Below are 14,611 nucleotides of genomic sequence, written 5' to 3'. Positions count from 1 at the left end.
AAGTCTTAGCATTCTCAGGGTGGGGAGGTGGGGAACAAACAACTTGATGATGTTTTAATTTTTGTTTGGTTTGACTGGACTATGACCAGTAGTAGTATGTTATAACTCATGTGGCAACATACAATAACTAATATAGAGTGTAAAGTGAGAGTAGATAGAAGTCAGATTAGATGATCTTCAGACTGCTTTGGACATCTTTTAACAATTTCATTTAATTTATGACGTTGTGTGTAGATGCCTAGCGTCTAAAGTGTCTTGGTAAAGAGAAAAGGTAAAATGGTTAAAGAGCAATTAAAAAAGACATTCTCTGAAAATGTGCTGAACGTGTTTGAAAATATTGAAGTGAAATTTTCTATAGACTCGATTCCTGATTGCTGTTTCCCCAAATTAAATAGAGCAGAAAATAGATCTTAATATGTCTATATTGCTTTGCATGGATGTATTGAAACTATCTTTTTGGTTACTGAATTATTTAGTCAGTGCTTTGTGTTTGCTCAGTTTATTTTGTATGGAAGTTAATTTTTGTAGATTTATGTCATCAGTAATATTTTTGGTTTTTCCTTCTACTGTTCAGATTTTACCATTTAATAGAAATAATTTTATTTTTCTCTGTCTCTTATAGAAAGTAAATGAAGCAAGGGAGACACAACGTGAATATTATGAGAAGGAGCTGGTAAAATTGCAAGCAAGATTGGAAGGAGAGGCTGCACAGTTAAAGGAGGCTCATTCCAAGACCTTAGAAGAATTGGCGTGGAAACACCATACTGCAATTGAGGCTGCGCACACTAATGCTAATAAGGATAAGAAAAAACTGCAGATGGTAGGTTTGTGTTTTCTTAGTAACTAAACATATTACAAAAAGCAAATGTTAGAATTTGAACCTTGTACTGTGTGGTTTTGTTGTATGGCAAGTTTTATTTGGAGCTACCTGCAAACCTGCTATGCCTCTCTGAAGAAACTGCTCAGCCTTTATTGAAATAACATATATAGTGCCAAAAACCCCCATTTGTACTGTAATTTGTCTGCATACAGAAGAGAAATTGTCAACTCAATATACAACTTTTTTTTCAAGTATAGTAGGTGTGGTTTTCCAGGTTTTGTGACCCATCTTCAGAAAGGTTGATATATCACTCCAGATCCGTTCTTCTGAAGGAGATGAAAGATTATGTTACTTAGATATTTGTTTAAAATTTTCATAAACAGTCCAGAAGTACATAAAAGATACTGAATTAGTACTTGACTGTACATATACTCAGAAGACAAGAACAGCTGTTCCTAACTTACCACATAAAATTATGCTAACTTTGTATCAACTCTTCATTTACCTTTGACTGGAATCCTGAAACTGGAAGGCATTTTTGTTTCACAAAGTTGGCCTTTTCTTTGTTGGGATAAATGAGAGGACAAATTTTGAATTCTTATTTCCTAATGTCTTTGTATTTACATTGTACACGTATTTTGCCCTATACAGAAAATATAGGATAAATATTATTTGCTTAATTTAAGGCTTTGTTGTGCTCCTCTGTGTTCACAGAAACTATACCAAGAAACACAGTTGTAGTTAGGGATGTGCATCTTAGACTAGTTTTGGGTTTGTGTTTTTTCGTTTTACTAGTGTGTTGCTTCTTGGTTTTATTTTGAATGAATCTCAAATATTTTTTTTCATGTCTCCCAGTAATGGAAGTAGTTCTCAGAGATATACATGTATCTGATCTTTCAGGTTTACTTTGTAACTTTAAACAGGCCTGTTATTAAAACAATGTCACTTAATGGTTTCTGGGAGTATTTTTCTTTTACTTCAGCAAGATGTGGTGTTCTTTTTGTTTTGTTTGTTATTAAAATAATGCAGAGAATAAAACAAAGGATATCATAAAATGTTTGTTCTTAAGACATTAAATTAGTTAAAATAGGGAACACCTCTATAAATGTGAGAAATGTGAGAATGGGAAACTTGATTTTAGCAAGGGAAAACCAACCGTGAAAAGATGTCAGGGTCAAGATCTCAGTAAATCTTAATCAGTGTACTGTCTCCTTTATCAAACCTGTCTCCCTAAGAACATGTTGTGTTGTTTGAGTAATTCAAGGAAGAAACCATCAGTCCCAGATGCAGACAAGAGTTGAATTTAGTATGAGGAAGCAGCATGGTACAAAGAACCTTGGGATAGAGGATATGAGGACTTATTGGGACTGGAAGACTGGGAAAGGCATCTGGGGTTTGGAACACTTTGGGGAAAAAAAAATGGAACGGAAGAGAATTCTAAAGAATGAGAATAGGGCTCAAGAAATGGCTTAAATATATCTCTTTGCTTCAATTCTTCCATCTATAAAATGAGCTGTAAAAATGGCATCAGTTCATAGGAGGGTTATGGAAATAGAGCTGCTAATAATTTTCCAGTACTGCACAGCTGTACTGACAAGTACCATAAAAGACCTAATTAGTTAGCAGAATAGGGCTTGAATAGCACTAGTGAAATTTTGCACACAGCAGATTTCACAGCATGAACAAGAAAAATTGAGCAAGTCTCATCTAGCAAGTATCATTTGTCCCACCTGGTGATTGATCTGGGCCCAGAGATGAAAACGTTCACTTGCTGAGTTCCCTTGCATAGCAATGTATTATTGAAAGCGTAACCCCGTTTTCTCACTCTGTCCAACTTCTACCATGAACAAAGAGATTGTGCAAGCAGTTTATACAGAAATTATTTATTGCCTGTCGCACACCCTAATAATGGAGTGCTAGAACTAACAAGCTACTAAGCTTAACATGCTTACCATGCCCAGCAAAACACCAGAGGAGTTTGCTTTTGGATGAGGAAAGGTTGGCCTCCCTTGCTTCTTGAAATGAGCTGGATGACACTAAGTTGCTGTCCTGCAAGTCCCTGGTTTTCCGTAGAGTTTTATACCTTTTCATGACAGCGTTTTTCCTCGTGAATTCTTAAGCACTTAACTCTCCTTGTCTCTGCAGTCTTACCAATGCCTGCAGTTGCAGTTTTTGTTTTAGCATGGCTCTGGTCTATATATTTCCATAGCTCTTTCTGAGATACTGCTGATTTCTCAGAAATCTGAGCCCAGGGCTACACAGAGGCACTAAATTGATGCTAAGCCTTGCATTACAGCTGAACCCGTAGGAGGGCATTAATAAAGGAGCCTCTGCAGCTTCGTCGAAAACATTGAAATCGTGTATAACCTGGCTGTGGAGCATCTTACTTGGCAACGTTTATTTTCTTCAAGAAGACTTTGTGGTATAATAAATTATTAGATACTACATCCCACTGAAATATATAATAACACTCTTAATGTTTCCTGTTAAGTATTTAATGACAGAAATTTTTCTTCTGAAAATATATTCTGAATATTAATAAAGCTGCAATGCAAATTTTTAGTTTTCCTTAAAAAAAAGAAAAAAGCTTCCAACGAATACATATACAACATAGGCTCGTGTAAGAGAGGTATAATTCATCAGAGTTGTTTTCAGAATTTGGCTATTACTCCACAGAGACTGAATGAAAACAGAGGTGTTGTTTGATTCTTTCTGTATAGTTGAACTGAAGACTAATTGTTGATTTCTTTTGGTTTTACATAAATTTTATAGATATGGTGTGGGACTTTTTTTCGTTTATTGTGACAACCTGAAAAACTTCCCAAAGCTCAAAATGGATTTTAAGCTTTACTATTTTCTGTGGGGATTGTGTGTAGGAGATAGATGGGTAAAGGTTAAAGGACAAGCATATTATCCATGTAATTTAATAAAAAGTGAAAACTTCTGCATTCTGTCAACTCAGATTGAAAAACTATGAAAGTAGATATAATTATTTTGATAACTAAGTGCAAAGTGAATTGAGTAATTGAGAAGAAAGTCCTATTTGTCTTTATTTTGTCATTAATCAAGCATGTTAGATTAGGAAATGAACTGAAAAAATAAGGCATCCATTGTAAAAGGAAATAAATGTTCATGTTTTAATACTTTAAGGAAAGGTCAATTCTCGGTTGAAATTAGGAATGTTTATGCCAAGAGGAATAATTTTGATGTGGTGCACCTGTACTTTGCAGTGACCGTTTGGCAAGTGTTTAATGTTTATTCCACCCTTATTTCTGAAGGAGCTGGAGCAGCAGTTTGAGAAGGAGAAACTGCATTTGGAGGATGATAAGAATCAGCTCCGACAGCAGCTGGAAAACCTGAAGGAAGAGCTGACAACGAAACTGACTTCTGCCAATCAGGAGGCAAGGGTTAACTTAATTGTATCCGTTAATGGTCCTGTGCAGTAGACCACACTTCATCCTTAATGATCCTGTGCTTAGAGTCCAGTACAGAGCTAGGACTACACTGTTCTGTCTGTTTATTGCCTTATTTCTGATTTAAGTGGAGTATTCTTCAAACATGATGTTACTTGACTGCTTCTGAGCAATGATTTTATTGTCCTTTACAAAATTAACAAAGCAAAAGACATTGAGGTGCAAAACAGTTGACATAAACAGCCTTTCTTGTTTTAACTCTGCTTATTTTCTCATTACATACACAGACCTCTACACACAATATATCAGGAGAGAGAGGGAAAATTAATTGTATTTAAACCATATTTGTTTACAATTAACATATTGTAAATTCTGGTCAGCTTCCTGACTTGCAGATGATCTTCTTGTATTTCTGTCAAAAGATGACATGAAATACTTATTTATAGTGAGACTCAAATTATTTGCAGTGTTTTGATATATGCAATCAATGTTAAATGTGCCATATCTCAATACAGTTTTGATTTTTTTGAATTTGAAATCACCACCTTTTCGTAATATAGTATTTTAAAACTAGAAATAGATAATTACTGCTATAACAAATATCAATCCATTCTTGCCTGGAACTTTTGCCTTGTTTCAAGAAAATAATTCATCAGCTTCAATGTTCAATAGGCCATACGTACAATTTCAGTGTGTGGTTTATGACAGACCTAAGCATGAATTTAAGTACTTCTTTGCAGTGGTACTTTTCATTACCATTTTCTATACTGTACAAGTTGTGGAGATGGCAGGTGTTTGTCTGAGTCTGGTGGCTTGCAACTTGCACAAATGTTAAACTTGCTTTGGAACAAAACTGCTTGTTTTTAACAAATTGAAGATTTGGAGAAGATTGCCCTTCCAAAAGTGTGTATTACATTATTATTATTATTATTATTATTATTATTATTATTATTATTATTATTATTATTATCATTATCATTATCATTATTATTATTATTATATTAAAGTATATATTCATATATGTTAATATATATTGATATATTATCAGTTAATGTATCACTACACTGCTATATTAATATACATGTTAATGTAGTAAATTATATATTAAAGTATATATTCTGAAAGTATATATTAATTTATTTGCTGTATTATTATATTGAATATATAAATATATACTTTCAGAGCAGTACCTACCAGGTGTGTGTGTGTGTGTCTATATATATATATTTATATATACACACACCCCAGATAATATATACTACCAGAGTAGTTGAGCCCGCCATCTTTAGAGCTCAGCAGCACTGCTGATCAGTCAGTTAAACAGGAGACTGTGCTTCCTTCTGATACTTGTGAGTGCCTTTCCCAGTACTTCAGACCTTGAAGAAGGTGTAAATTGAAGCTGGAACTGCTCTTGCTGTCCTTAACAGCATGCTTGGTTACATCACATTTTCATTAATTTAAATGTATTCATTATGTATGTTAACAAAATTATACATGGATTTTTTTTTCCTTTCAAAATTACAGAAAGTTTTGATATTTCTTTTTAACTTTCACTTCTCTGTTGTTCTTTGTTGATTAGATCTGAGGAGAGCACTAGTGTAGTTTTATTGTCATTCAACACTGTAGGTTTTAGTTTAGTTACTCTTTATCAACTTCTCTTGAATTGAGTAATAAACTTAATCCTCCTTTGATGGAAATAACTTCAAATGTGTTAAGAATGAGTTTTCATTATCTAATAGCTCTCAAGTTCAGGCCTGGAAAATTCATCAGCACACTCTAATTAAGAAAACAGAGGTATAGCTAAGGAATAGATAACTAACATAAACTAAAATAGGGAATTAGGGCCAGCTGCTATTTAGTAATTGATCTTACATACATTCTTATGCCAAGATAAATGTAATACAGTGTATTTTGCATATTGAGAGAATGAGAGAAGGCGTACAGGCAATAAAATCAGAGTGGTCTGTAAATCCACTGCATGTAGTACAGAGGCAATATGCTTTATTTTATTGACTGTGTTTATCATAAGCGCATGAGACAAGTGCTTCACTTGCACTCGCAGCTTACCGTTAGATCTCTATTGACAACTGGCAAGTTTCTCAATGCCTTCACTGACCTGGAAGAAATGTCCCTGTGAAATGTCTGGCACATCTTTAGCTTAGCTCTTACATTTCTACTGCTGCTTCCTTTTTTGTTTGTTTTGTTTTAAGTTACAGGTGTCATTTAACAGCAAGCATGTATTTTTTTACTTTCTGTGGATGTTAGCTTAGTTCTAGCTTCCCTGCTGAGAAAGGTGCTTTTGAACCTATGCCATTCTGTTTTCTTTTTAACAGGCTTTTTTGATAGCAATTATCTTAGCTAAAGGATGAGGAAGATTCAAGCTTCATTAGGCTTGCTCCTAGTACCAAGCTATTCAAGAAGAGTGTAATCTTAAATACTTGCCAGAAAGTTTTTTGGTTTTTTTTGAGAGTTCGGGTTAAGTCAAGACACTAACTTTCCCAGGTGTATCTCAGGATGAGGCTGGCTGTTTACTCTATAGATTTGCTTCCTTTCACTGTAGACCAGCCAAGACCTTTTAGACTCTGTTTCTGTCACTTGACAGAATAGTCTAAGGACTGGCCATCTCCATGCAAAGGATTTCCAGTGATATTACTAAGGATCATTTTAAACAGCCTCCAGCCTTTCTTTGTCATCAGCAGAACAGATCTAAGCCCTGCGAGTGGCCTTCCTGCATAATTTTCCCATATCCTTTAGATCTACAAGACTGCTGTTCACATTTTATGCAAGTGGTGTGCTACTGCCAGCTACATAGACAGTGGTGCACTTTGAGGATGTCAGAACGGTTTCAGGGGCAGTTTTTCATGTAGAGATTCTCCTTTAGGTAGTAGCACTTTGTAGAGAATTACCAGTAGTTTGTATATAATGCAATGGAGCACATAGACAAGTGCTCAAGATTACATTAGTTTTTCTCTGAGATCTATCATGCCAAAGAAATTTATGATTCCTTGCTAAGAGGAAAGGAGTTGTCCCTCTTTTTAAACACTTCATGGGTTGCATAGAGAGAGAGTTCTGGGAGGGATGTGTGTGTGTCTGTGTGTATATATGTGTGTGTGTGTGCGACTGTGTATGTTATAAACAGTATTTGCATGTAATTATGCTAACAAACAGCAAGAGTGGTTATAACTGTTACCTGTTCAGACCTGCAAACCAAAGATTAGTCTTTTCTTGGGACACTTGTCCCATTGTGAATGAATTTATCTCAACGTACAAAGGCAATGACATAACTACTACTTTTGCAAAAACTTCAGTTTGCATTAGCTGCTGTTCTTTGGGCTCCCCTGCCTCCCATTATTCTGTTTTGCCAGCCCGCATATTTAAATTTTTTTTTCTTTTTCTGTAGCTAGTGAACAACGTTCAATCTCTAATAGTTTGACTTGAAGCAAAGAAGTACAGTATCATCATTTTACAGATGGGGAGCTGAAGCACAAACAGGAAGAAAACAATGTATTGTTACGTAGCAGTTAAAGAAATGATCACATTATACTCTACAACTATTACACTGAGCTTTAAACAAGCTAATTTATGGACAGGTAACAACTGGAAAACAGACACATACTCTAGCACAAGTTAATTTATCCATTATGTTGGAGTTCATATGTTTTGAAATAGTGTTTCTCATTATTCTAATTTGTATAAAACATGCTTTCTCACAGCAAAATTACTTCTAAAAATCCTTTAATTGAATCTTTGTTTGATTTTTATAATATTACAGGAATTTTTTTATACAGAAAGATTAAGTGATGTTAAAGGAGAACAGGCTGTGCAAATAAAAATTTGTCTAGGTTGGAATTAGAATACACTGGAAGAAAATGAAACCAGGGTGACTTGGTTGCTATTAGCAATAATTATGAAAATTACAGCTTGCTTTTTTTTTTTTTTTTTTTTTAATGTCACAGGTATGTCGTCTGCAAGACCTAGTACGAAAAAGTGAACAAGGCCTTGGTACTGCAGAAGGACATATCTCCAGTCTTCAAGAAGCTCAGGAAATACTCCAGAAGGAACTAGAATTAACTAGAGCAAGACTGCGAGAGACTACAGATTCATTGTATAGTGTTGAGGTAACCATAATGTTGGAGAATAAATTGTGCAACAGTCACAGTGATTTTGGTCTTGTTTGTAAAACATAAAGAAGTATTATACTGTACAAATGATTGAAGGAGCTTCATATGGCTTCATTAAAAGAGAGATTTCTCTTTTTATTTCAAGCAGAGAGAAAAAAAATGGAAAACTAGAATGGGTTGATTTGGGTGGCTTTTTTTTTTGTTGGTTGGTTGGTTGTTTTGGGATGAGAGGTTTGTTTTCAAACTGCTTCTAGCAATTAATGGATATTGCTGCAAGTACATCTTTCTGTGATTAGCATAAACTGTAGCTGTCAAAATACATCCGTACAAAATATATCAAGAGTTGGATTTTTCAGAGGCTTAACAGAATTTAATGAGAATGTAAAAAGGGTATGTGTTACCCTAGTGCTATACCAGAAAGTTTCATGTTTTATTGCAAAACAAGATCCAGAGCTTAATAGCTTTAGAATTCATTGAAACCTTTTAATTTTTTTTTATGCATTCATACCATGTTTTCCTCAAAAAATGGGCACAGTCTTCGTTTCAGGTTCCAGTTTAGAATTTCAGAAGATGCATGAGAATAGTTGAAAAGTATGTGCTATGGTGTCTTGAAAGATAGCAGACTATCATCCAGAAAATGTGACCACTTTATACAACTGAAGCAATTAATTTGTCTAAGCACAAATATATTGCCATTTTAGTTGGCTTAAATGGATCTGGAACTGTCAGTTAATCTGTCAATAGCGCATTGACTTTAATATTAAGTATAATCTTTCCTCTTTCTTTCCTCCATAAATAATGTACATTTGAAAGATCACAGCAATATTTGTGGTAGAGCAGCAAATATGTTAAAAAAAAAAAATAATCCTTGAATCTGTTTTCTTACTGGTGTTATTTTCTTTAACAAAAACATCCTGAAACACAATATTGGTATATTTTTTTAAAATTTCTTTCAGCTTCCTTTGTATTTTTTTAATTTCTCTAAGTGTCAATATGAACTACTGCATTCTTCTCTCTTCACATATTATAACATTTAAATTTTCATATATAGCACGTTATTGGTAATAACATTTATCTTCACAGATTTTAAAATGCATAAATAAAAAAAAACCCTGCAGAAAAGTTCTCACTTAAAAATGTTAAATTTAGATGGTGATGTTTGCTTCTCATGAATGAAGCGAGCACTGCTGAAAAACCCTCACGTAAGTATGATTTCTAGGTAGTACATAATACTATTCTAGTATGGTAAAACTTCAACAGAAACAAATCTAGCAGATTTGTCCAGTAAAGAAATGGAAAGAAGGTACATGAACTTTGTATCAAATCCAGATAGCTCAAGCTTTGAAATTCAAATACTAAATATTTGCTGGTTTAGAAAAAAAAGAAAAAAAAATTCCAAAACACGCTTGACAAGAACCTAAGCAACCTGCTCTAATTCTGAAGTTAGTTCTGCACTGAACAGAACTTGATGACCTTTTGAGGTTCTTTCCAACATGGATTATTTTGTGATTCAATGTAGCAGTATTTGAAAAGATTACTTCCAGAATAACTTATTGGAAAACAGCTTTTTATAGCTTTTCATAGGAATGCAGAATTCTGTTCCACAAGTAAGAAATATCAGCAGATGTACAGGCATTAATTGTGTGTAATTACGATTTGCACACTGGAAAAATTATAGTTCAAATGTTATAAGCCAATTGTTACTGACATTTTTATTATAAACTCACTCCTTTAATGTGTGAAATACTTTTTTTGCTGCTGATCAGTCTCTATTGTGAAGTTTGTGTTTGCAGGGAGAACTAGATCAGGAGAGACAACAGCACGAGGCAATGATTGTTGCCATGAGAGAAGAGGAGAAGTTCAAAGTTGACAGAATGGCTCGTGATTTGGAAATAAAATGGACAGAAAATCTTCGGCAAGTGTTCATTTTTTAAATTTTGTTCTTTATTAAGAAATGAAGTATGTATTACGTGCAAATGTAATAGCAAATGAAATGTAAAGCAAAGGTTTCTGTTGTTATCTAAGCTTTTCTAATTATTCCTGAGTAATTAATTCTTTTTCACTTCTTGCACAAGGTCCACTGCATTTTAGTTACTTGACCTTTGCTTTTAGACAGGAATGTAATAAGCTTCGTGAAGAGCTGAGGCTTCAGCATGAAGAGGATAAGAAGGCAGCCATGACTCAGCTGTTGCAGCTGAAAGAACGTGAAAAAAATGCAGCAAGGGATGGATGGCAAAAAAAAGTTGAAGATCTTTTAGACCAGGTAACTATGGTCTCTTTGAGAATTGGAAGGCCATTACAATTTAGTTGCTGGTGGATTATTACCACTTAACTACATTAAATTGGTTGTGACATCTGTCTTTGAAATGAAATTTGTTAGCGTAATAGTTTTTAAACCTGATCATTATCAAACTTTTAGAGTAATACATGAAGATGCCTTAAAATTACATGAATGTCCTTCTTTACACTAAATATGAATAAAGCTTTTTATGGGTTTTTTTGGGGCGGAGTAGGAGGATGTTGACAGTCTCACTTTTTCACTACAAGATTTTTTTGATTCTCTGTCTGCTCACCTATTCTGTTGTAAATATTTACCAATGCTAATTGTTTCAACTTTGAGGTATCGCTTATCTTTACAATGATGACACTGCACAAGTCACGAAAAGTCAAAACATCTCTCAGTTTCTATGATAAGTTTACTACAGCTGTAACTTCTGTTAAGTTATTTTGAATGTTATTCTGGGATTTTTTTAATAAATACTGAGTTTTTAAATTGCAACTTATAAACTCAGTTATGTTAGAGAATTCATAGAAAATACTTGCTTTGTAGTTTTTACAAATCATAAATGCTATAGAACTGGTTTTATTGACTACAGTTTGAAAGAACAGCTGATAATTAACAAATACATTTTCAAGTAAGAGAAACAGATTTTGGAACTCATTACATGCCTTTGGTTTCAGAGTGTTATTGTGGGATGGCTTTTAATTTGCTGTCTAATTTGAGAAATCTAATAACTGAACATGCACTTGATTATACAGCTTCTTATAGGAACACATAACAATGTATTTTGCTGACAAAGGCATTTAAGCTTGTAAAATCCTGTGGCAAAGGCACATAAAAGCTGGAGTTCTCAATCTGTTACTTTTTACAACATAAATGTAATGGGACTTGGACTCACTTGGTTCTAAGTTTCACTTACTGCCTTTACCCAAGCTTCATTTACTCTCTTTACTTCTACCTATAAATAGCATTTTTCTCTAGGAAAGCAGAATTGGAAAGGGCTATGTTAAACCTTCTGTAGTTTTAACATACTTTTAAAATACTGTACTTATTTCTGCCTTTTAAAAATACCATAATAAATCTAACGTACAGTTTCAGAATGGAAAATTAGTATGTTGCCAATGAACAGGGTTTTTTTCTGCATATGGAAGAAATTTTGGAATCTGAAAACTCAGGAAGCTAACTGTAAAAAGGAAAGTTTTACTAGAGAATTTGCAGACACAGGAAATGGTGTGCATGAGCAAAATGGTTGGTTTTGTTTTTTTTTTTTTCTACATTCCTTTTACTGTACCTGTTGTGGTTTAGCCTGAGTCACCAGTTTCTCACTCACCCTCCCTCTCCGCAGCAGGATGGGGGAGAGGATTGGGAAGAAAGGAAAACTTGTGGGCGGAGATGAAGACAGTTTACTAGAATAGCAAAGGAAAACTACGATAAATAACAGAATATAAGGATATTAAAATATACAAAATGAACAATGTATGATTTCTCACCACCCGATATCCCAACGACTGATACAGCCCGTCCCGAGCAGTGATCACGGAAATGAAACCGAACAGCAAGCAAAGGAGGAAAAAGGGGCCCGCAAGGTAGAGGGAATGGTGCCAGTGAACAAGAGAGAGAGGGATGGATGCCAGGAAGGCTGATATCCACCCTGGCCCACCCGCACTTATATACTGAGCATGACGTTTATGGCATGGAATACTCTCTTTGGCCAGTTTGGGTCAATTATTCTGTCTGTCTTTCTCCCAGCTTCTCTGCAAATTAGCGAGACTTGGAAAGCAGGACAGTGTCCTTGGTCTCATTCACAACAACTGGTATCACTGGTGTGTTTATCAACATTCTTCATACCCGAAATCCAAAACACACCAGCTACTGAGAGGAAAATTAACTCCATCCCTGCCGAAGCCAGGACAGTACCAAAGAGCTGCACCATTTCATAAGAGGATGTGTGTTTGGAGGACTAATAAGAAAATAAACTATGGGAGTCTTAACTTTTTGTTTTGTATTGTTTTAATCCAGCTTTTGCTTTTCCATACCAGTGTTTGAGTTAGATAGGCATTTCATAAAGATTGAAAAGTCACTGTTGGTGGTAGGGAATTACGCTTTCCCCCTGTAAGAACCTGCTTTTTATCCATTTTGTCCATTACATCTGGAGGAGAGAGAATTTCAGTCCACAGCATACAAGATGGGTAACTTAACTCTTAGAGAAATGGGACTGTAGTAAGTTCCTCCTGACTGCAGTACACAAAAGGTAGCCTCTGAGAGTTACATTGACCTGAATCATAGGATCATAGGCTTCCTTAGGTTGGAAGAGATCTGAGGAGATCTAGTCCAACCTCCTGCTCAAATCAGTCAACTCTGAATTTGAACCAGGTTGCTTAGGCCTTTATCCAGTCAGGTCTTGAATAAGCTCCAAGGATGAAGATTCTGCAGCCTCTCTGAATAATCTCTTCTAGTGCTTAATTATCCTCATAGTGAGTTTTTTCTTTGTATTTAGACAGAGACTCCTCTGTTTCAGTTTATAATCATATTGTGCACCACTTAACGAGCCTGGGTCCACTTTCTCTGTATCCACCTCATAAGTACTGGAAAGCTATTAAGTCCCACAAAACCTTCTCTCCTTTAGAATCAACAAACCCACTTCCCTCAGCAAGATACATGCTCCCAGCCATCTTGGTGGTAGGTTTCCACTGAATATATTCAGGTTTATGAACGTTTGCCATGTACTGTGGCAACCAAAGCTGAATGAATGGGAGGAGGAGAGAGCATGTGCTCTCCAGGTGATGTGCAGCAAGTGCCAAGTCAAAGGGACCGATCCCTTCCCTCAAACTGCTGGTTGTTGCTACAGCCCAGTCTGCTGCTGGCAATCACTGCTGCCAGGCCATGCTGCTGATTCATGTTTAGCCTGCTATTAACTAGGTTATGTGAACCAGACCTGTAACCCAGTGCAGGGGTTTAGTCCATCCCATGTAAAGAACTTTGCATTTGTTCTTATTGCATTTTGTGAGGTTCCTGTTGGCCCACAGCCATAACGTGTATATAGGTCACTCTGGACAGCAGTCCTGCCGTTCAATGTATTGTGTCTCCTACTCTGTGCTGCACCACCTCTTCTACTCCTCCCACACTGGTGTCACCCCCAAACTCAGTGAGGGTACTGTCTGTCTGCTCCTCCAGATCATTGACAAAGATACTAAAATGAAGATGTACTGGAACTTAGGGCCTTAGGAACTCATAACAAGCTTACAGGTAGTGTGAACCATTAACTGCTACTCTTTCAGCCTGATAATCCAGACAGTTCTCATCTATCTGGTAGCCCACCCATCTGAATTGTGATACAATTGGACATAAGGATGTTAAAAATCTTGCTGAAGTTGAGGTCACAAACATCCACTGCTCTCCCCTCATCCACGGATATAGTCATTTCATCAAAGAAGAAAATTGAAGATAGTATTTTCATTATGGAAGAGCGTGGAAGATCTTGGGTATCTGTTTCATATTGCAGAAATTACTGTAGACTTTGGTTGTGTTAATCTAGAATGATAATATTGTGAATGGAAACTGCATTGGGCCCAGTTTGACACTACAGGAACTACTGCAACAAGCCTAACTGTGCTTGGCAATCTGTAAATGTGCAATAATGCTCTTAACCCTGGAGGGTTCACAGTCTAGCTTAAAAAGACTGGAAACAGCAATAAAAGTGAGATTATTCTGCTGTTACATACGTGTGTATATATATATAAATTAAACAGCATTGTGAAGAATTCAAATTTCAGTCCATCAAAAGAATATCTGTTCATGCCTGTCTTCTTTCAACCACACTGACCTAAAACAGCCTGATATACTGCAGTAGGGGTATGAAATTGTTCATTTGTTACACCCAGCCTCAGTCTCCATTACTGGGAAGATGCATTTAAAACCCATTTGAAAGGAATGAAGTCTGTGTAAGAATTAGGAAGAGAGCAGAGATCCAACTCCT

At 35.5% G+C, this 14,611-nt stretch overlaps 1 protein-coding gene across 2 annotated transcripts in view; it reads left to right on the top strand.

Annotated features, from left to right (window-relative positions):
• FAM184A (family with sequence similarity 184 member A) overlaps nt 1-14,611 on the top strand; it is an 81,727-nt gene that overhangs the window by 39,556 nt on the left and 27,560 nt on the right. For both annotated transcript variants that reach the window (XM_086745150.1, XM_086745148.1), the window contains exons 5-9: nt 623-820; nt 4,099-4,221; nt 8,190-8,351; nt 10,148-10,273; nt 10,471-10,617. In XM_086745150.1, coding sequence (XP_086601276.1) covers nt 623-820; nt 4,099-4,221; nt 8,190-8,351; nt 10,148-10,273; nt 10,471-10,617 — 756 coding nt within the window. The remainder of the gene's footprint in view (nt 1-622; nt 821-4,098; nt 4,222-8,189; nt 8,352-10,147; nt 10,274-10,470; nt 10,618-14,611) is intronic.

Source organism: Chlamydotis macqueenii, chromosome 3 (assembly GCF_036417535.1).
Source record: "Chlamydotis macqueenii isolate bChlMac1 chromosome 3, bChlMac1.mat, whole genome shotgun sequence".
Taxonomy (NCBI): domain Eukaryota; kingdom Metazoa; phylum Chordata; class Aves; order Otidiformes; family Otididae; genus Chlamydotis; species Chlamydotis macqueenii.
Note: the sequence above shows the minus strand (reverse complement) of the source record. Positions and strands in the feature narration are given on the sequence as shown.